Source organism: Petromyzon marinus, chromosome 30, assembly GCF_048934315.1.
Source record: "Petromyzon marinus isolate PM22_M1 ecotype Great Lakes invasive population chromosome 30, UKy_Petmar_22M1.pri1.0, whole genome shotgun sequence".
NCBI classification, from domain to species: domain Eukaryota; kingdom Metazoa; phylum Chordata; class Hyperoartia; order Petromyzontiformes; family Petromyzontidae; genus Petromyzon; species Petromyzon marinus.
In genome coordinates this window covers 9,527,213-9,549,404 of record NC_133696.1, presented here as the reverse complement: position 1 = coordinate 9,549,404, position 22,192 = coordinate 9,527,213, and the positions used below count along the sequence as shown (strand labels likewise).

The window sequence follows — 22,192 nt, the reverse complement described above, 5'->3', positions numbered from 1 at the left end:
GAGTAGAGCATGGTGGTGTGAGGTGCTTTGCGACGGAGCCTCCAGGACCAAAATCCCCACCCCAGCCTCCTGATCATCTCACATCAGCCTGCCCACACGCATCCTGCAGCACACCACAACACCACACTCACCCAATCATATTAAATCAACTTTAATTGGCTCTTTTTAAAAGGAAACAAGCAACTAAAATAATGGCAGGCAAGACGTATAACACAGCTAGAGAGATGAATAGACAAGGAGACACCACCAATATAAACATCAATAAGACACTTTCTTCACCTTTAAGAGACTGCATTTTTTTCCCCACCTCGCAGGACAGTGCCAATTCCAGGCCAGGCCCGCTGCAGTGGGAGTAGCAGGCGGGCGGGCAGGAGGGAGTCAAGACGGCGGCCCTGGCCCGCACGCTCAGAACTTGAGGAGCGGGGAGTCGATGTTGATCAGGAGGCACTCCGCCGATGACCTCTGACCCAGGTTGATGAGCGGGGAGCTCAGGTCGATGAGCTGTACACAAAACCGACACGCTGACCGTCACCGCGGGTTCTCCCGCGGGTCGAAACCGCAGACTCCAAATGCCAGGGCCACGTCGAGGAAGTCGCGTCGCTAAACCCACACGGGGTTCATACTGGGGGTGCGCCAATTGAATATGGATTTATCAATAATCGTTTATAAAATCCATCAATTCTATCTGTTAGTCTAGTTTGTGCCACCTCAGTTTGTATTGTTTGTAATTTTCCTTTCCCTATTTGAATGGCATTAATGTTTAGTGAGCAAAAATCGTACAAAACAATTGCCGCAAGCATAATTCTGTGCTTGTGTCGTGAGCATACAAACTGATTTGAGGCAATGACTCCACGCGTCCTCGCATGCCTGCCACCCGTGCACCCAGGACCTTATCTTCCAGATCGCTGGCCGATTAGAGTAGGTGGCACGTGACCAGTGGTGGCCGCAGCCCCATACAGTGAGTGGTGTTTACTGGATGTGGTGTGCTGGGTGCAGACATTTTTCCGGGTTGTTGACCCGGCTGGATTTGATCTCCAATTTGCCACTTGCCTCCTTGGAATTGCCACTGCCGCCTCCTCCTCCATCTCGAGCATCGGGGCTGTCGGAGAGGTCGATGAGCGGTCGCTCCTCCGCCTGGGTCGACTTCTCAGCCGCAAACCCACACAGGAGGTCACCGCTCGCATCCCCTTGCGAGGCAAAGGTCTGTAACGGCACAAATAACGCCATCAACAACACCGCCGCCACCAACGCCGCCGCCATTGCCCCCCAACCAACATTGCCAAATCAGCAATTCCATCATCGCTAGGTCTCGCGACTCTTGGCGCCTTCCCGAGCAACAAATTTTCGTCAAACGCAATGCGCGACAAACCTCGCGACGCTCTGGGGACGAGGTCATCATGCACCTTTGGGAGCGATTCAGGGGGGATGCGGTGTCACGGACCTCGTATCCCGCTTCTACGTGCCATGCTTGCCAACTGTCCAGTTAGCAAGCATGGCAACTCGAAGGTTCGACAACTTTCTACTGCAAAGAGTTAGCCACCGCCACCGCTCACACGGTCCACCTGCAGGATCGGCGTGATGCAGTCAAACGCCGCTGCTCACCTCTGCAGGAAGCAACGACTCCAGCTGCTCCAGCGCCGCCACGGATCCAAATAGGTTGACGACCACGTTCTGGAGGGGGACGTCGCTGTCCGGGCTCAGGGAGATGATCGACGAAGACGCCTCTACGGGGATCAGCGGTGCGCCGGCGCTCGCGCCGGTACGGGGACTGCGGCGACACGAACAGGGGCGTCCCCCCCCCCTGCACCCAAGATTGGCGTGAGCGACGGCGCAGACGCGTGAACGGCACCGTGACGCCAACAGCCACAGCGAGGGCTCGTCGTCAGAGGCTGGGATGTCAAATCACGCAAGGTACAGCTGGGGCCTTCATTGTGCGCCCTCTCCGTGCCGACACCACTCAAGACAGAGGTTTGGGCCCTCCTGGGCTTGGGCATGGCTACACAGCTGTGTGCTACAGGGTCACATGGTTTACATCTCTTGCTGGGTTCCCACCTCGTGGTTGCATGCAGACTGTCCGTGGCTGGGGGGGAGAACAAGAGCTGGGAGGGAGCTTGTGTGTCCGCGGTCTCCCCCTCGGCGTCTGCTCGCATGGCGATAGCGGCGGCGGCGACGATGCCGTCTGGGTCGCGCCGGGGTCTCAGCGAGGCCGGCGTGCGGATCGGCGTGATGGCCGGGATACATGAGCGCCGGCGAGTTACAGACGCCGGCGTCGACCCCGGCGGCACCACCGCCCCCCCCCGTGACCCCACCACGGGCGTCGGAATCGTGGAGCGGGGGGGCGGCTTTGATGGAGTCACAAACACAGCCGGTGGCCTGGAGAATGGGGAAATAATATGGCTACAGAGATTGACCCTGGCACGCGCTGCCTGGCACACCATGGCCACGCCCTGGAAATCTAGAGCTTATCGGAAATGTGCAAGACGTGCAGCTGCAACTCACCTGTCCGTCGAGCCGAGGGCCGAGAGCCTCTGTCCCCGCAGCAGCTTCACGGGCGTCCCCGCCTCCGAGGGTTTGCCGCCAGCTGCGACGCCACGCGGTTTGCCCGCTCGGCATACGCCCCACGTTTCCCCCGAGGCGACGTCACCGGACAACGCGGCTGCCGACTCGCGCCCCTCCTTGCTGGGCGTCGCGGGGTGACGAGCGGAGCCCATCCCGACGGCGCGGGCGGCGTCCCCGGTTCCGCTTGGCGGAACCGGCGTCCCCCGGCCTTCCCCTCCTGCCGCCGCCCTCCCGCCTCCCCTATCGGACCTGCGCTGGGCCAGCTGGCCTGTGGATGGCACCCGCTTGCCGCCCGGGATAACCGAGCCATCTGACGCAGAGCCCGCGCGCCTGCTCGGAAGCGCGGACGCCCTCGCGGGATGGCTCCTGGACGCCGGCGCCTGCTGACCAGAGAGGGACAATGGGCGGGGGAGTCCCCCCGGTTGGACCGGATGGCCCGTCGGCGGTCGAAGCACACCCTGTAGACGCCTACCGCCAGTGGCGGCGCTGGCGGTGGAGGAGCCTGCGGAGAGAAACAGCGGCATCAGCGCCCGCTGTGGCGGGCCTCGCCTGCGCGGAAAGACGGCGCGGAACGGCGCGGCGCGGGACGACTCGGCGCCCAGCCCACCGCGGCGACTCACCACGGGGGGAGGCTCGGTGGCTCGAGCCGAGGCCGAGCAGCGAGGAGCACGAGCCAGAGGAGGATGAGGACGAGATTTTCTGCTGCCCCGGCGGTGGCCGCGTTCCTCCCACGGGGGCCGGCGGCCTAAGTCCCAGCGCTCGTCGCAGCTGTGGAAGAAAGCGCACGAGTTGGACGGCCATGGCGCAGTCGGGAACGGCCGTGACAGCCATCTTTACAAACGTAACGAGTCCCTGAGCGGGTGGAGTGGGAAGGGGGGCGGGGGGGGGCACCTTGGTGCGGCTGGGGAGGAGCAGGCTCGACGACGCCGGCGCGTCCAATGTGTCGTCCTCCAAAACCGGGCAGCTTACGAGAGGCCTCTCCTCTCCGCCGTCGTCGTCGCTCGCCTGCGCCGGCAGACAAGCACTCGTCAGGAAGTCGACGGTCAGGTTGCCACGGCGATCGCGCGAGGTCGCCGAGGACGGACGGACGCGCACGAGTATCACGCGTTACCTGCGTTGCCATGACTGCCGAGGTGCACGACGGTAGTTGCTGTGCACCGACGCGTGTCGCATTGGTCGACGGCTGCGGTTGTGGCCGTTCCGATTCGAGGCCGGCTCCGCTCACCTCCCCCTCCTCGCCATCCCCGGCCACTCGACGGTCAGAGTCTGGGCAATCGCCGATCCCGGGCGCCGGTCCTCGCGGCAGAGAGGTTTCCTGGCGGGGGGTGCGAGGCTGGGCCGGCGCCCGCACCGCCTCCAGTAGCTTGAGCTTGGAGCAAGACTCCTCCACGAACCTCTCTACCACCCTGGCCCTGGCCTTGCTTCTGCTCGACCGAGAGACGTGACCCGCCGCGGGAGCCTCCCCGGCGACGCACGCCTTCTCCATGTGCAACGCCAGCAGCGTCGCCTCCTTGCAGACCTGATGGAGCGAGGGGGGAAATGGGGGAGGGAGAGGGATCCAATGTCACTCGCCCGCACACCCACACGCATCGAGGAGAGAGCCATGGTTTGGTTGTGGCTGGGGTGTTTGTACTAGACTGGCGTGGACTGCGGTGGATGTGACACTCAGGAATAGTTAGAGCTCTTTAAGCAGGATGAGCGATGGGCTTGTCAAGGCAGGGAGGGCTCATTAAGGCAGGAAGCTTCAAGGCGGAGACAGCCCGTCAAGGCGGAGAGGGCTCGTCAAGGCGGGGAGAGCCCGTCAAGGTGGGGAGGGCCCGTCAAGGTGGGGAGGGCCCGTCAAGGTGGGGAGGGCCCGTCAAGGTGGGGAGGGCTCGTCAAGGTGGGGAGGGCCCGTCAAGGCGGGGAGGGCCCGTCAAGGCGGGGAGGGCCCGTCAGGGCGGGGAGGGCCCGTCAGGGCGGGGAGGGCCCGTCAGGGTGGGGAGGGCCCGTCAAGGCGGGGAGGGCCCGTCAAGGCGGGGAGGGCCCGTCAAGGCGGGGAGGGTCCGTCAAGGCGGGGAGGGCCCGTCAAGGCGGGGAGGGCCCGTCAAGGCGGGGAGGGCCCGTCAAGGCGGGGAGGGCCCGTCAAGGCGGGGAGGGCCCGTCAAGGTGGGGAGGGCCCGTCAAGGTGGGGAGGGCCCGTCAAGGTGGGGAGGGCCCGTCAAGGTGGGGAGGGCCCGTCAAGGTGGGGAGGGTGCACCTGCACAAACTTGTCCCCGGTCAGGGGACTCCAGTGTGGCTCGGGGCCCAGGTCCTGCTGCTGCAGCCCCTTCCCCACCATGATGCACTTCTCCCGGTGACCCATCGGCCCGAAGAACACCTCGTCGTCGTCGTCCTCCTCCTCCTCCACGTCCCCCTCGTCTCCCCTCTCCTGACTAAGGGCAGCACTCCGGGGTTACGGGACCGCGAGGCCGCGGCACAACGCTTCCCCCGCACCCCACAAACACAACGTGTCCTCAGGACATCGGCCTCTCGGCTTTCCAGACCAACAGCACTAAGCAACATTTGTCCGGAAAGCCGATCGACCGACGGAATGAAGACATTTTTATTTGTGGAGATGCAGAACAGAGTTCTGCTTATTATGTGCTTCATTATTATCATGATGCTTGTTCACCAGGAAAGCCTCACCGAGTCTCAAGACTCTCTTTCAGGAGAGTCCTGCCGAGTTTTCGCAGCAAGGGGCGATGTTACGTTTGATCCAAATAGAGTAATGTGCAGGTCATTTTTCAGCACTGGCATGTTGTCTAGCTAATACAGGTTACATTGTACGTGTTTTTTTTTTTGCTATTGGAGGAAACCGGAGAACCCGGAGGAAACCCTTGCAGAACAGGTGGAGAACTTACAAACTCCACACAGAAAGGTGCCCAAGTCGGGAATCAAACCCAGGCTCTTCTTGCTGTGAGGCATGAGTGTGACCACTGCGCTGCCTTGCTTTCAGCCATAATGCTCCACAGCAATCCCTAACGAGCCGTATCCAATATTCACTGCACAGTGGCGTTCTCATAACTGGTCGTCACCCCGCAGGTGTGTCCTCTCACCTTACCCCACAGGTGCGTCCTGTCTCACCTACTCAGTCTGTTGTTGTGTGCCCTCTCACCTGGTCGGCGACAGCACGAAGTCAAAGTCGAAGGTCTCGTCCGTGATGAATGCTGGCTCTGCAAGAGAGACGACGCGGGCATTTGCCAAGATCCCGTTCGTTCCGCCTCGTTGGTGCCTGTGTGGGATGGCACGGCTCGCGCAGCGATGATGATGATCACCAATCTTCCGGCCTCCCGTTAACCCTCCGAGCATCTGGGAGTCAGCGTCTAGCGACTCGCCCTCACACTTCCCCACCCACCGTGATTTCATGATTCGTTGAGATTCGTGGCACGAAACGTATGTCTCATTCGTGCTGCTTGCATCGATTGTGTTGTGCTTCACATTACCAAGCCACTGGAGCTATGCACTTTTAAATCTAGATTGAAAAGAATTTCTATAGAACTGCTTTTTGTGTGTTAGTTTGTTGTCCTTCCCCTGCACCTCCTATTAGTACGGTTGGCTACGTACGGTGCAAAGTAAGTTCTACATACATACACATTCGTACTGTCCATCACATTTGTACCACATCGTATGTTTCCTCTTATTTGCCCACCTTGTTTGTTCCGTTAGCCCTAACGAATACACTATCGTACCACTATCATGAAGGTAACATTTATGCATAATTTGCATACACGGCAAAACGAATAGATTTTCACCGACACGGTCGTCCGAGCGGATCGCGAGGATTCATCTTTAAATCATTCCGGTGCCTGCCCGGGAGCCCCCTGCCTTACCCTCGGCCCGCCCGGGCCCTGCAGGCGCCTTGGAACCCGGACCCCAGACCTTGGTGCCGAGTGGTGTGGTGGAGGCAGTGACCGGGGAGTTGGTGATGTCCAGCAGACAGCCTGTGGGGGTCAGGGGGTTGATGTCACGAGTAACGTCACAAAGCCCACTCGCCGCGCTGCCTTACAACAGCGCAACGCACAGCTGCTCAATGCTTGGGAGTCGGCTTCTTCTTTCGTATGGCTGATGCAGAGCAACAAATACAATTTCACATTCGGGTGGTCAAGCCAGATAACTGTGCCAGGAGCAGCAGAGTTGCATCGCTGTGATGTCCCTTTGTATTTGTGGATCGGGCATTGCGTCGTATCGTCTGTTCTGGATGACCACAGTCGCACACTACTGGAGAGTTTTTCATTTTCCATTTGTGCATCAGGCATCCGCATCTACCATGGTTTGTGTGGATGCGATTTAGGGTGCACCATGAGCTTCGTGGAAGATCAAACCCAGGAGGTCAGCATTGGGTCTTAAGGGAATAGATTGATCGATTTACAGTTGGAGGCCACAACAAACAGTGTGAAGTTGTACAGTCGTGTGCTCATAGTTTGGGTTCCAAATAGAAGTAGGTTAATGATGCTTCCCTACCTGTTCTGAATAAGTCATTGGCCAAAACGTCAGCGAGAGCTGTGCGAGTCATGCGCCGGCGATTCTGCCAACGCACTCCTCCCCTTTCGTTTCACTTGGGTGCCACGAGCACCCTGCAAGTGCTTCCAAGTGCAGCTCTCATCACAACAGACACGTGGTGAAGAGGCGCCTGCAAACGGCACGCTCACGGGGAGGCAAGCGAAGGCCATGTCCCGATACCACCAGATGGAAATCGAACTTCATTTCATCCTCGAAAGCGTGGTTATCGTGATCAATGCAGCCAATAGGAAGGGTGGGTGGGGGGGCTCACAGCTGTGGAACCGTGGTGAGGGAGGTGGCTACGGCGTATGATGTGGACAGCAGGAACAACCAGGAAAAGGGTGAACTACCGGAGATCACCGAGAATGCTCTTCCGTGCACCGTAAGTGAAAGGCAGAAACGGTTGGCTACGTACGGTGCAAGAGGTTCAACATAGCTACATAGAGTATTTGGAACACATAGCAATAGGCGTGATGGGGAAAACCTGGAGAAACTGGTGGTAATTATTTGTAATGCTTGTTTAGCCAGGAAAAGCTCACAACAGTCTCAAGACTCTTGTTCAGGAGCGTCCGGCCAAGTTTTTTGCAGTAGACGGTGATGTTGCTGCTGTGCGTCATCCAAATTGAGTCATTTTCAGAAAATCTTTCAGCATTGGGATGTTTTGGCCAATACCAATTACATAGTGCTTTAAAAAATAATATTATCTATGGGAGAAACCAGATAACGAGGAAACCCAAGCAAAGCAGGGGGAGAACATAGAAAATACAAACAGAAATATCACCCGAGTCGGGAATCGAACCCGAGATTTTCTTGCTGTTAGGCACAATTGTTACCGCTGCGCTGTAACCATGACAATGTTTGTTAAAGTAAGAAAGGGAATAGAGGTAGACAGAGACTAAGGTGAACAAGTCATGATGTTAAAGTGGCCTTGAGCACAGTATTACAAGAGTGTTCTCTCACAGACCGGGATATCTTCATCAGGCGTCACAGACACTACACCAGCGAGTGGAACGAAGCCACAGAGACAAGAGGGCGTCATCTTAAAGAGAGGCCCTCCCTACCTTCACCCCTACCTCCTGTGAACCGCTACCCTGATTCCACTGCACAGCGCAGCCACGACAGCCATGGCCCAGGGCAGCGATTGCTTGTGCCACCTCGGGTGACAACACAGTAGCGGTACAACTTCATCTACACAGCCAATAAGAGCAATTCACGCGACAGCATTTTATCGACCGAAAGGAGAAATGTGTACGGCATAAGTCCCGTCACCTCGGGTATATTGGAAGGAATAAAGTTAAACCGCTACCAAATGTAATCATCTTTGTGACCTTTTGTGTGCAGGAGGCCGTTGCCTCCAGGGTGAGGGAGCCAGCATTTACCACAGCACTCGACCTCCCCATTTCATTTGAGGGACAAGTGCAGCCGTGAGCGAATGCTTTATGTTCGCTCTCGCCCCTTATTTGTGTTCGTTTTGCCCAGAAAGGTTTTTTTTTCCTTTCCCATCCTGGAAATGTTTAAGTTTGTTTTTGTGCGCCAAAATATTTCTCCCGCACGGACATCTCGAAACATAGATTTGCGTCTCAATGAGCTCTCCCCTGGCTCTATGGAAACGTCACGTTGTGCTGTATAATTTGAATTCAATCATTCGTGCATTTGGTATTCGCATCATAATTACAATAATTATTATTTATCCAGGAAAGCTACAATGAGTTGTAGCACTTTTTTATGGGCGTATTGCATTGTTTATTATTATTATACAAGTGAAAGGAAACTGGAGCACACAAGAAATCCACGCAACACTATCCCCGTACAGATGGAAACAGATAACGATTAGTCCACTTGCTGTACTGCCTTTTCCATGAGAGCCAGGGAACGGCAGCTCAACGCCCACGGGAAGACAGTTTCACAACAACATGTGACCCATCAAAACCCTCGCCTCCACAGTGCATAGCCGCCGCCACGACCACCCGACTGTTTACAGGCCACTACAAGTTTGCAACAGTTTCACGGTGAATAAGGGGGTCAGTGTCGCACTGTACTTTCAAAATAATTTGCAGGTGATTTAGAAATTGGGACAGTTTTGACCGTGAAGCAGGCACACGTGGCCTACTGTTTTTAAAATAAGCGCCATGGGGTGAGAATATTATTGTGTTATTTTATTTCATAAATTTATTATTTTATTCTCATTCTACGTGACTTTACCGAAAGAACCAAAGAAGATGTTTAACCTCTGTTGAGGAGACACGTGATATGTTAATTCACCCGCAGTATTAACCAGGGCAGCCGCTCTGCTTGAACCATGAATCAAGTGGTAAATGCACGACCACCCACCGCTCTGCCCAGGCCCATAGACCACAGGCCCCTAACCCCGTGTTGTGGCCGGTTGATGAGGTGAGGGTGGTGTGGCCGGATCCTCTTTGGTGAGACCCTGGGTCTCACCTTGTCCCTTTAACTTCATGGCTCCACCCGGGCGGCACCGGCGTGGCGAGGATGCCTCTGGGGAAGCGAAGCTGCAGTGGGAGGAGAGAGCGCAGATGAGATCAATGGACTCCACCGGTAAAGAAGAGCTTCTGAGCACATGCGGTACAGCCACACATACAATCACACATTAGTCGTCACACAAGTGTAAAGGCAAGGTCCCCCCCGTATAGCCTTGACAGACTGTTGGGGCAAGTGCTGCTTGCGAGCACCTATTAAGGCCGGCACGGCACACAAGGAAGATGGGTGGCCAGCACCACGCCCGACCGCATTTATCGTTTTCACACTGCATTGGGTACTCATTTTGAGGCCGAGTCGATCTAGGGGATGCCCAGGACCCATTCAAAAAAGTGCCAATGTTGATGTCAGTGAGCGGGAACCAAGCTCGGCTCGCCGGGTTCGGTACAATCACGAACTTAAACAACAGGATATAGTCAACAACTACAATACCCGCCGCTGTTTGTCACCAAGTGGCGGTGACGTTATCACAGGCGAGGCGCACTTTGAGGCCACGTGAAGTGGCCCGCAAGCTCGCTGGCAGGTCACGGGACAGGCCCAGGTGCCATGGGTTCACAATAGAACCAAAGAGTATGAATGTCTCTTGTTGTTATTTAGTTTGCACACCCGTGGCACTTAGACGTCTTTGCGTCTCCCCTGGTGCCTTTACACGCACCGCGCCACGTACGGTGGCCTGGGCCGGTCCAGATACCAATCGCCAAGCCACTGATGGTAGCCGTGACTGCTGTGCCTATTGTCACTGCATAGAGACTGGGGCGGGCCCACACTCACCCAGGCGTAGGCATCTCGAGGACGACTGTGGCGGTGGCGGTGATGGTGGTGCCGATTCCACTGATGGGGATGATCGTGGTGATGGTGTTGCACAAGAGGATGATGTTGTTGTTGATGTTGTCGAGTTCGTCAGAATCTCACTGTGGGTGTCGCGAGAGGCACTGCGCGTTCCCTCTGCGAGCCCCACATTCAAATCTAACCACGTGGTGCGCGCCGACGCGTCCCATTGGCCAACGTCCCCAACCGGCCGCCGCGTGACGTCACCCGAGGGCTGTGATTGGCCGGCTATTTAAACCCGTTGGAAGCAGTATATAATAAATAACAATTCCCCTAACTTGAAGGTTTCGTAAATTTAGGAATTAATATTCTTTGTCTTTTTCGGTAAAGAATATTTAAATGCCCGTGAGTGTAAATGGTGATTATTAAATAAAGTTGGATAACTGTTTAATGAAATATAAATAATAAATATTGAATTTTGATTTAAAGCTTTCGTGACTGCAGTAATTCATATTCTTAGTTTTTTCGGTAAAGTCACGTTGAAGGGAAACAACAAAATAATAAAATATATAAAACAATAAAAAATTCTCACGACGTTTCGACCATAACTCAAACGGTCGTATTGAATCAAGCTGGATCTTTATTTAATAAAATATAAATTATCTATTATTGTATTGATTTTGATAATTATACAAGGAAATATGAATATAAATAATCACATTTTCACAAAGCTGGATGATTTAATAAAATATAATTAGTATTTTTTTAAATTAATTTGGACAACTATTTAATGAAACTTAATTATATATTTTGATTTAAAGCTTTCGTGACTGCAGGGATTAATATTCTTGGTTCTTTCGGTAAAGTCACGTAGAAGGGAAACAATAAAATAAAAAAAATTATAAACTAGTGAGAATTTAATTGTTTCATAATTTTTTTCTTTTGTTTCCTTTCTACGTGACTTAATGATATAGTTAAATCTTGACTTAAAGCGTTTGTGACTGCAGGGATTCATATTCTTTGGGTCTTTCGGTAAAGCCACGTAAGATAAAAAACATAATAATAAATAAAATAACAATATCACGACGTTTCGATCTCAACACAAGCAATCGACATCAGGTGAAACAATATAGCGGGAGAGCTGCTGAGTCAGGGACAAATATGGCCCTTGGGCTACACCCATCACAAACCTTTATAAGTTCCTGCCTCACCAGCGCTACCGCTATATTTTTTCACCTGATGATGATTGCTCGAGATCGAAACGTCGTGATATTTTAAAAATGTATTTTCTATCTTACGTGGCTTTACCGAAATACCCAAAGGATATAGTTATCCACCAATAAATCTGGGTGATTATTAAATAGAATATTAATAGTTAGTGTTTAATTTCTTTAAGTAACTATTTAATTAACTATTAATATAAATAATACATATTTAATCAATCTGGATACTTATTTAATTTAATATAAATAATACTCATTTAATCAATTTGGATAATTTTGTAATTACATTTTTATTTGGCTGTCTCGCTCGCCACGCTAAGTTGGTATCCGACTGGCGCCTAATTCGTAACAACTCTCAGTTTAACCATTAACAATTAACTTGACAATTAATTCGTAACAACTCTCAGTTTATTCCCACGTGTCTTGCCCACAGGCGAACGCAGGCTCCGTTAGATCCTGTTCAGTTGCATCGCCGGGTTGGGATTTGAGGTGAAGCGTTCGTCCAGCAGTGGATTGATCGTGGGCTGATGCTGACGCTGATGAAATTAAATCATTTCGGACCTTCTGGTTGACTTACAACGGGTAAACACAACGCGGGCGAGTTGATTTATCCCTCAAGCTTGGAAATAAAAGCATCAACCCAATGTTGCACACTGTGGTGTTTGAGTTTATATAATCGTGGTAAGCGCAGTATATGTACGTTGAACTTCTTTTCCACTGTAGCGTCGCCAACCACGCTAATCGGAGGTGCGGGGGATGGACAAAAAAACTTAACACAACAGTTTTCAAGAAATGAGTTTTCAATCTGGATTGCAAAGTGCATACCTCTGGTGGCTTCCTAATATCGAAGGAAGAGCGTTCCAGACGGCCGCAGAAGTGCATCTGAAAGGGCCGTGCGATGCAGTGACCGTAACATGTTCATGCATCAAAAATTATTGCCAGTTTAAAATAAAATTAAAACGCGTTCTTAGTTTTATATACATATACAAAGCGTCGTTCATGCAAATTGCATATCGCACAATCACTGAGCGGGAAGGCAGCAGCCAGCAATTGCCCACGCTCTGCGGTCCTCTATATATTAGAAACATGCGTTCAGATTATTTAGCTGCTATAGATTTCCACATGACAAGGCACTTCGCTGAGCTGTCATTTGTGGCCAGGTCGCTTGTGAAAAATAAGCTATATAGTTCAATTGACTTTACCTGTAAAGGAAAAAAAACAGTTTAGTTTAATTTGCATATTTTTTCAAAGTCCTTTGCTTACCTTTCCCATACTTTGCACTCCTATTATTTTTGTATTGTTTGTTGTTGTAACTTTCTGACCCGCCCCAATTGGACATCTGTTATAAAGAGCTGTATAGCTCATCGGATTCCTCTTGCAGTAACAATATTCCGATTAAGATATTTTCTGACAATGAGTGCACGTGTGCGAGGGGGCAACGCTATATGCCATACAGATGGGACACTTCGCGATTAGTCCGCTTGATGTACTTACTGCCTTCTCCTGGCCTCGACGTCCACGGGAAGGGAGCCTTACAACATTTGTGTGTTGTTTTTTTTGGACACTTTCTTGCTAGTAATCGAGATGATGAAAAGCGAATATACTATTCCTGGGCAAAAGGTAGGGCAGGCGTGGGGGGATGTAATGGAATTCAAAATGTTCCATCATATTCCTGCAGCGTTCAGGTTTTCGTAAAAAGGTAATCTCTCGTGCATTTTTTAAATCAGATTTTGTGGAAAAATCATTTCATTTATGTCAAGATATATTTTGTATAAAGTAAACTGGAAATTTGTTAGGGTTGCATAAAAAGTAAGGGATTTTTTTTTTGGTCATTGCCAATGTCCAACACGCGACGGTTATGAACACGTTATCCCTACAACTCCTCAAGGGAAACCCTCCCACACAAAAAAATAATGATTCATTCATATTTATTATTCTTTGCTGCATTCCATGCCCCGTGATAGATTATTATCGTTCTCCTGTCGAATTCCTCGGAGTGGAGTGAAACACGACATTCCAGGCATTGAGCTGGTGCACAGAGGAGCTAGGCAAAGTCGGGCCTCAAATAGCCAGCGAAATGCTCACATACACACAGATATCAGTGACATTTAGCTCAAGACACAGCTATCTGACGCAGTTATCACAGCTACATTGAGCTCACAGAGACGCCTATCTCACTCGGCGATGGCACACACAGCGAGCTTGCAAATATTCCTATCTTACAGATGCAACGTCAAATTTAGGCCTCGTATAATAATCGTAAGAGGGCCTGTACGATCGCCAGTTCACCAGCATTGAATGCAAGCCCGACTGCCGATGATGCGCTGTATGGCAAAGCCAATCCAGTTGGTTTGTCTTCAATCGATGCGGATGAAATGCACTCTAAGAAGGACGTGCGAATGATAGGTTGCGTAAGAAAAATATTTTTTATGTGGAGAGGCCATGGAAAGGAGACGGATTACCTGCCTATTTACTGTCACAAATGTCTCACAGACACAGCTACATCGCTCTTAGAGACACAGCGATCTCTCCCGGTTATCTCACAGGTGGAGCGATCTCACACACACACACAGCGGCATCACAGTAAGGGCACAGGCAGCCACCCCACCCTCTCACGATGGCCGTGGCCCTTCCTGTTGGCACAAGAACTGCCTGCGAGATGGGCTCTGAGCCACCACCAGCAGAGACTCCGGCTTCCGGACACTACCCACTCGCGCAGACACCGCACCAGCCTGCTCCTCCTCTTGCCTCAAGTTTTACAGCCCAAGCGAAAATGCTGCCTCACTGACGCATATCCTTTGGCTAAAACTAGATTTTCCACAATATGCCATTTCCTGAGCGCAGCTTTTCCCTCCATCCTGCCCCAGCACTCACCCCCTCCCTCCACGGCGCCTCCTTCCTCACAGGCGTCCGCTCTCCACTCACACGCAACCAGACGCCGTGTGGCTGGGCTGCTGTCAGTTTGTTTGTTCTCAAGCCTGAAAGACAAATTGAGAGGGCTGCCTCACCCCGTTTGCCAGCCGCGCCTGGCCCAGACGCGTTCAAGAGTTCGCGTCTGCGCCGCGGGAACGACAGCGGCCGCTGCATCTGTCGGCGCCACATCGCGCTGGCGCCCACTCCTCCTGGGAGCTGAGCGAGGAACTGTTCGAGTCGCGACCGTCGTTTTCATTTTGCAGACGAAGAACGGAGGAGCCATGACTGTGCAAGAGGCGACATGAATGCAGCCAGAAGGTGCAGCAGAAGCGCACGCACACGGGTGTGGCATGCACGGGAGCTTGCGCGGTGCCGTTTGCGCGACCTCGTGGTGTGGCTCCCATACTTCACCCTCCCTGTCCCCCCGTGTGAGCAGGGTGCTGCTTCGGCCCCGGAGGAGCGGCCAAGCATGCGGTGTCGCCCCGTGCCGATGGAAACAACGCGTCACCGATGAGTGGCCCTCGCCGGCCACGGCGGCCGTCGTGGTCGCGACGGTGGTCATGGCGGCCCTGCTCCTCCTCTACCTGCTGTGGGTCGGGTAACCGCCGGCATCATCACCAACGGCAACCACCGGAAAATTTCCAACCACCACCAACAACCGCCACTGGGAATCAATGACACCAGCACACGACGACAACCGCTGCTGGCGCCCAGCACCAACCACTTCTGGCAAGACCCAACAACCCCACATCGGTGCCACATTTGGACAACAAACAGCAACAGTGCCGTTACGACCAACCGGAGCGCAAGGGGAGCAGGGGTTCCTTCCAGGTAGTGCTCACCACCCAGACGTGGCACAGAGGCACAGACCAGCAGAAAGTATTTGCTTGCCGATTAAAAGCGGCACTTTACACCACCTCTCACCGTACGTCCCATAAACAATGCTTAAACTTGAAGATGCCTCGAGGCATTCGCTTCTCTGGGAGGTCTCTGTGTCTTGGCAATAACAGTTGATATTGACGACGGGCATGTGTGCGCATGACCGAGGCCTGCAAGTCAGGGTGCGCTGTGCTCCAACTACTTGGCGCCCGCCGCGGTCCTGCTGAACGCCCTTGCGCGTATTTTTCAGACGACCCGACGGTCCTGACGCCTTGGCATTACACGCTACGTTCGCTGTGCAGCGGTCGTGCCAATAGTGCTCAGCCAATACCTCGTACCCTCACACGAAGAAAAACCCCGGCAATAACCCACAAACCATCACCAAAGTCTTACTCATTTAATTCACGAGTTTCGGTACAACAAACCGAGCACGTCCAAAGTGCGTCGCTGCACCGCGTATGGCGTGGCGAGTCGCATGTCGCGCGAGTGTCAAGGGGGGAACGCGACAATCGGATCCCGATTCCATTGTCAAAATTCGTCAGATCACGAGACGAAGACATTTCCATTCGGAACGCCTACAACTACTGGCGCACCTCATTGTGTCAGACAGAAACAGCCCCCCTTAATGACGTCGCAGAGCTGCTTCTCAAATCCAATCGGCGGAGCCGGAATGAGCCGAGCCGAGCGGCTTGCGACAACAACCTCCCTCCCCCACGTGATGCCGCGTGAGACGAAGCTACCCCCCGCGCTGTAACCACCCTACTGTGCCTCCTTGGCGGCCATGCGGAACACCACAGCGTCAAGCAGCGTCCCCAGTCGCTCCTCCTCTGCCGCTACCTTGTACGTCTGCACACCAACACACACGCACACGTGTTAACGCACCATCATGAGCACTGAAAAACAAACACAAAGATCCCGCATGTAGCCTTAAGAGACTATTGGGACTGTTAGCGAGCACCTACAGTATGAAGGCCGGCACGGCGCACGAGGGGGTGGGTGTATGGGACGTGCCCAGCCGCCTTTGTCTCCCCGGTGGCAATGCTTACACACAGCACAATTTAAGAGAGACCCAGGCCCAGTTCAGATATTTGTGACTGGTCTTGGCCGTGAACAGAAATCGAACTCGGGTCGCCAGGTTAGTAGCTGTGTACTAACCACTACACTACCACTCTCCATGAGAGATTCAGAACATGTCCCCAAGGTACACACGGTAACACACACGCCACCGGCGCCTCCCCGCCGACACTTGCGTCGGTGTTTGCAAGCGCCAGTGAGTTTGCGATCGGGATTCAGCCCCACCTTGCGTACGCGGGCGAGGTCTGCGAGGGCCGACAGCTCGCCGGCGGGCACGCGCTGCCCGTTCACGTGTGCCTCCACCGAGGCCGGGTCCACGCGCTCCGCGCCCTCCTCCTCCACCAGCACCACCAGCACCGCCGTATCTCCGTCCGCCACGCCGAACCTCCGGAACGCATCCGAGATCTGCCGCCGGTTGCGCAGAACGTTTTGAAGATGTAAATCTCCAAAACAACACAAAGATCCCCCGATGTTGTGGGTTGAATCTCCAACACACCGGTGTGCTCAAGTAGTAACTAATGGGCACGTTACGTTTAAACCTTATTAAATGACTGTGTCGGGTGGTGGCGGGCTTAACGACTAAGTGTTAAACTAACAACACACCTCTTGTAATTCATCGATTGTTGGATTTGGCCACGTGTCAGCTCAGCTCACTGGTGAGCTGAAGAACGATGCTCGCGAGTAAAGTGAGCGAGTTGACAACGACGTCAGATCGCTTTAAACTCCGCCAAACGTCTTTGGGAAAATTCAAGAACTCGGAGTGAGTATTTGGTTAAGAGGAACACTCTGCATGTTCCGGCAACGGTGAGAGGAGGGAAGGTCCTGTCACGACGTCGTGAGGCACTCACGTTGTTGCTGGGAGAGAGGTTGTAGATGACCTCGGAGTGCAGCGCCTTGGTCTTGAGTTTGCCCAGACGGTGCAGGTGCACGGCCTTGTGTGCCGCCACGAGCACCTGGAATGGGTCCAGCACCTGCGGGGGGTGGTGAGGGGGTAGCAACGACGGCCCAGTGAGCCCCGCGTGTGTGGTTGCCCTGTGGGGGTGGGGCATGGCTAGGTGGTGGCTGAGCAGCAGCAGCATGAGTAGTCTCTATTTAGAACCAGGTGACAGGTGGCAGAGACCGCGAGTATCTTTGTCAAGGGAGACCTGGGAAACAAAGCAATTTGCAGTAAACGCGTGGCGAGAGATTTAAAACAGCAGCACGCCGCATCTATATATTCGCAATGTGGTCAAACTTTGATTTACATGGAACACGAAACATTTAAAGACATTAAATAGTATTACATTCAAAAATGGTTGCTGTTGGGCGGTTGAGTGGTTGGTGAGTGGTTGCCATGTGGCGATGTGGTTTCCGTGTGGTTATGCGCTTGCCATGTGGTTTGCGATTGCTTTGTAGTCGTCGTGTCACTGTGGGGGTGATGGATGCTGTGACGGTTGCTGTTCGGCTACCATGTGGTGAACGGTTGCTGCTGCGTGGATGATATACGGTTGACATGCGGCCGTCGTGAGGTTGCCGTGTGCGGTTGCCAAGCGGTTGGTAAGCGGGTGCCGTGTGGTCGTATGATTGCCAAGTGTGTGGTAATTGCTGTGCGGTTCCTGTGCGGTGATCCGGTTGTCGAAGTGGCTTCGCGTGTCGCGGCCGTGCGGTTCACACGGACTCACCACGGCGGCGCTGATCACGGCCCCCGGCAGGGCCCCGCTCATGGCCTTGAGCCGCAGCTCGGCCGCGTTTTGGACGGCGCGGAAGAGCAGCAGGGAGACGCGCCACCCCGGCAAGCGCTCCAGGGGCCAGCAGTCGGGGCCCTCGCCTCCCTGGGGGCCCTCGAGGCCCATCCCTCCCAGCCGCTCCTCCACACGGGCTTCTATTTGATCTTTTTCAGCTACCACGAGGGTCATCACCTATGCATGGTGAATACATACATACACACACACATACACAACAACAACCGCCATTCGCCACTATGTGGCGGTGACGTCACCACGACGCTTGTGCCAGGCCATGTGCACCTTGAGGCCACATACACACACACACATATACACACACACACGTCACGAAGCAGTCCGTAAAGAGCCGCATACAGCTCCGGAGCCGCAGGTTGCCGACCCCTGGCTAAGGTTTATCAACACTGCACAGTTTATTGTGATAGAGTTCAACAACGCAACGCCACCAGATCTCGGAACAAATCAATTCCTATCACCCGAACACAGATAAGAGATGCCAGTTCCCAGGCTGGTGGCAAACCGAGTGGGTGAGTGGATGGGTGAGTTACTGTTGGCATATGAATGAGTGAATGATTACGTTGGTGCGATTGAGTGGAGTTGCCACCCTTTCCACAGAACAAATCCGGACATATTTCCCCGTTGGCTTGGGTCTATCAACGCTGTGCAGTATAATCGAGTAGATACGGTTCAACACTCCAGACAGAATGTCACCAGATCTCAATACCAAACAACTCCCGCCACCTGAACATAGATGCCAAGTCCCAGACAAGTTTACATGTAAACTCCGGATCAAAACGGGTGAGGTGACAACCCCAGTCAACACTGATGATGATTATTTTTTTTCTTCTTCTTCTACTGCCGATGACTTTTCTGCTGCTGATGTTTCTACTTCTCGCCGCCAAGAAACGAACGCTTCTTGAACAAGAAAAACATTCCTGCAGCAAATCAGAGTTGGTTCCGGTGATGGGATTCGTAGTCAGGTGTCGGGTTACGGATAGTTGGGAATGGATTAAGGGTTGGGGTTAGCGATTGGTGGTGGATTTAAGGAGGTAAGGGGCTAGGGCAGGGGTCGGGAACCTTTTTGACTAAGAGAGCCATGAAAGCAAAAAATTTGGAAATTTATTTCAGTGAGAGCCATATAATATATTTTAAAAGTGAATTCAACTAAATGTCAGTATAATAAGCCTCTGAATTTATTCTTTTAAATAATGTTGTTATAACACTCACCATTAATGCGACTTCTGGTGCTGCATGGATTTGCTGATGTCTTTGTAGTCGGGTTGGTACTTTGTAGTCGGGTTGGTACTTGGTGAGGTTAAGCTTCATGCAAGCGTTGAGGCTTTCATCCGTTAAACGTGATCGTAGGTTGGACTTGATGTTTTTAAGATGTGAGAATGACTGCTCACATGCATACGTAGATCCAAACATGGTCAATACAGCAATACTCACACGCTGCAGTGTGTGGTATGTGACAGGAAGCGCGTTCCAAGTTTTGAGAATCAGCTGGTCTTCGGGTTGGAGTTTTTTCATTTCTGTCCACATGTGCTTGCTCGCCAACTCCGCTTTCTGTCGTGTGATTCTTTCCAAATCTTCATTCAGTGACTTGAACTTATTCACCCACATGTCTGAGGCCTTCAGGTCAGCCACTTCTGCTTCAAAATCTCTGACGGAGACACCAGGGATGTAATTCAGGTCGGCTGTGTTCAGTGAACACTCGTTTGGATGGGTGATGAACTTAAAAAGACGAGTGTGCTCACGAAATTCTCCAAAGCGTGCTTTGAAGGACTGTAGGAGACTGGATGTGCAGCCAACTAGCTGGTGGAGATCAAGGTTTTGAATGGGCTCACTTGCTGTGCATGCATCTTTAAATTGGCTCAGTTTTTCAAAATGTAGTAAACGACCTGTTTCAAGATCCGTGATGAAAAGCTCCAGCTTGTTTTCAAAAGCAAATACAGCTTGTTGAAGGGATAACACTGTATTTCCAATGCCTTGCATTTTCACGTTGAGCTGGTTCAGATGTTCAGTCAGATCTACGAGATAGTAAAACTTGAGGAGCCACTCGGTGTCGGCTAGCTCAGGATGCCCGACGCCTTTCATTTCAAGGAAAGTCCGGATTTCGTTCAGGCAAGCCGCAAAACGGCTAAGCACCTTCCCTCTTGACAACCAACGCACATTGCTGTGCAAAAGCAGACCAGGATAGTTATTTACAACTTCATCCAGCAGTGTTTTAAACTGGCGATCATTTAAGGCTCGGGCAACAATAAAGTTGATCACACGAATGACCAGCGACATCACTTCGCCAAACTGCCTGTCACACATCTGAGCACAAAGTGCCTCCTGGTGTATAATGCAATGGAAACTTAGGATGGGTCTATTTTCATGTTCACGGAGAAGCGCCACAAATCCTTTGCTTTTCCCCACCATACACGGAGCACCATCAGTACACACTGAGTCTATTTTCATGTTCACGGAGAAGCGCCACAAATCCTTTGTTTTTCCCCACCATACACGGAGCACCATCAGTACACACTGAGAGAAGTTTATCCATAGGTAGACTTTTTTCTTGAGCAAACTCCATGAAAGACTTGAATAAATCCTCACCTCTTGTGGACCCTTTTAATGGCAGAACAGCAAGACTTTCTTCGCGCAGTGTGTCACCAACAGCATATCTTGCAATCACGCTGAACTGCGACAAATGGCTCACGTCTGTTGACTCATCCAAAGCCAGAGAAAAGAACGGCGCTGCATTTATGTCCTTCACTTGCGTTTCCTCCACTTTGTTTGCCATCACGATGGTACGATCATGAACAGTTCTTGCCGGCAGAGGCATGTCTTGTATCCGTTTGATTATCTTGTCTTTGTTCGGAAGATCATCAAAAAGTTCATTGGCTACATCCAGCATGAACGTTTTAGCATACTCGCCATCTGTGAATGGTTTTCCGTTCCTCACTATTGCTAAAGAACCAGCAAAGCTAGCCGAATTATAGTCACCTTGCCGGGTCCATACGCGGAGTTGCTGCTGGCTAGCTTGCACCCTGCTCAGATGCTCTTGGCACGCTTTCTTTCTGCTGTCTCCCGCAGGGTATTTTGATGCAAAGGTAGCGTGGCGCGTGTCGAAGTGCCGCTTTACATTCGACCGTTTCAACGATGTAATTTTGTCATTGCAAATTAGACACACCGCAGAACCCGCTCTCTCCACAAAGGCGAATTCTTCGGTCCATTCGTCCTGAAATGTACGATACTCGTCGTCTTTTTTTCTTTTCGCCATCTTCTTCGTCGAAGGGTTAGCTTTGAGCTAATGACCGAGCAGACGCAGTCTCAGACTGATTCAAAAGGGGGCGTTTACCTGTTTTACCCAGCAACGGCAAACGTAGGCCAGTATCATCCAATTAAAATAATGGACAATTGCTCCTGCAGCCCTGAACAGGACATGCGCAGTAAAAAATCGATGGATGGATTAAAACAAGTGAGAATATTTTGTTTTATCTGCGAGCCATATGCAATCATCAAAAGAGCCACATCTGGCTCGCGAGCCATAGGTTCCCGACCCCTGGGCTAGGGTGAGGCTTCGGGATTCCGTCAGAAATGGGGCGAGAGTCAGCACGAATGTCACTTTCTATTTGTTACACCTCCGACTAGCACGGTTAGCTACGTGTACGGTGAGTGAACCGTGAGTGAGTGAACAGCGAGTGAGTGAACGAGCTCCTCACCCGCGCCCCGTCAGCTCTCTCCTGGAGCTGCGTCTGGGCCGGCAAGCCGCCCCCAACCTGCCGGCGATGCCCCCAACCTGCCGGCGATGCTCTCGGCGGTTCAAGCTCTGGGCCCCGTGGAGACCTGCAGCGCACGCCTCGTGCCAGGGGAGGACTTTTAATTTATCCCCGAGACTCCATCGCCTCCTCCACCCGCACAGAACGAGACACCAGCACCCGCGGCGTGACGTCAGGCCGTCAAACAGCTCGTGACGTCATGTCGCCCCCCGCCAAAAAGATCCTGACGTCGCGCCGCTCAACAGCTCGTGACGTCACTTGGTTTAATGTG

At 52.6% G+C, this 22,192-nt stretch overlaps 2 protein-coding genes and 1 long non-coding RNA gene across 5 annotated transcripts; 1 reads left to right on the top strand and 2 right to left on the bottom strand.

Moving 5' to 3' along the window:
• Positions 1 to 135: 135 nt before the first annotated feature.
• Positions 136 to 14,408, bottom strand: LOC116947584 (uncharacterized). Of its 3 annotated transcripts, none has more exons than XM_032963501.2 (13): positions 10,348 to 14,408; positions 9,520 to 9,590; positions 6,411 to 6,521; positions 5,696 to 5,753; positions 4,799 to 4,973; positions 3,671 to 4,078; positions 3,451 to 3,564; positions 3,180 to 3,327; positions 2,500 to 3,061; positions 2,053 to 2,373; positions 1,603 to 1,801; positions 1,051 to 1,203; positions 136 to 501 (listed from the first exon to the last, which is right to left on the bottom strand). In XM_032963501.2, exons 1-13 carry the CDS (start codon positions 10,359 to 10,361, stop codon positions 406 to 408), a joined length of 2,430 nt encoding a protein of 809 aa, XP_032819392.2. In that variant the 5' UTR covers positions 10,362 to 14,408; the 3' UTR covers positions 136 to 405. The 3 variants fall into 3 exon arrangements, with proteins under 3 accessions (XP_032819392.2, XP_075926816.1, XP_032819394.2); XM_076070701.1 differs by lacking the exon at positions 10,348 to 14,408 and adding an exon at positions 10,183 to 10,326; XM_032963503.2 differs by lacking the exon at positions 2,053 to 2,373.
• LOC142929381 (uncharacterized) lies at positions 14,405 to 16,043 on the top strand. Its single transcript, XR_012945677.1, has 2 exons — positions 14,405 to 14,798; positions 14,917 to 16,043. It is a non-coding gene; the product is annotated as an uncharacterized LOC142929381 (long non-coding RNA).
• On the bottom strand, positions 15,742 to 22,137 carry TPRKB (TP53RK binding protein). The gene is made up of 5 exons (XM_032963500.2): positions 21,865 to 22,137; positions 18,095 to 18,331; positions 17,282 to 17,404; positions 16,659 to 16,838; positions 15,742 to 16,205 (listed from the first exon to the last, which is right to left on the bottom strand). The coding sequence occupies exons 2-5, from the start codon at positions 18,326 to 18,328 to the stop codon at positions 16,119 to 16,121; spliced, it is 624 nt and encodes a 207-aa protein (XP_032819391.2). The 5' UTR covers positions 18,329 to 18,331; positions 21,865 to 22,137; the 3' UTR covers positions 15,742 to 16,118.
• Between the last annotated feature and the right edge of the window lie 55 nt (positions 22,138 to 22,192).

What these genes read in the sequence shown, in the direction of transcription:
- LOC116947584 (XM_032963501.2), bottom strand. An exon ending in TCCTCCCCAGCCGCACCAAG is followed by an intron (nt 3,328 to 3,450) that starts GTGCCCCCCCCC and finishes TTTCTTCCACAG; the next exon opens with CTGCGACGAGCGCTGGGACT. An exon ending in GCCCTCGGCTCGACGGACAG is followed by an intron (nt 2,374 to 2,499) that starts GTGAGTTGCAGC and finishes CCCATTCTCCAG; the next exon opens with GCCACCGGCTGTGTTTGTGA.
- TPRKB (XM_032963500.2), bottom strand. Translation starts at nt 18,328, where the DNA reads ATGACCCTCGTGGTAGCTGAAAAAGATCAAATAGAAGCCCGTGTGGAG. An exon ending in ACCTCTCTCCCAGCAACAAC is followed by an intron (nt 16,839 to 17,281) that starts GTGAGTGCCTCA and finishes AACCGGCGGCAG; the next exon opens with ATCTCGGATGCGTTCCGGAG. An exon ending in ACCTCGCCCGCGTACGCAAG is followed by an intron (nt 16,206 to 16,658) that starts GTGGGGCTGAAT and finishes GTTGGTGTGCAG; the next exon opens with ACGTACAAGGTAGCGGCAGA.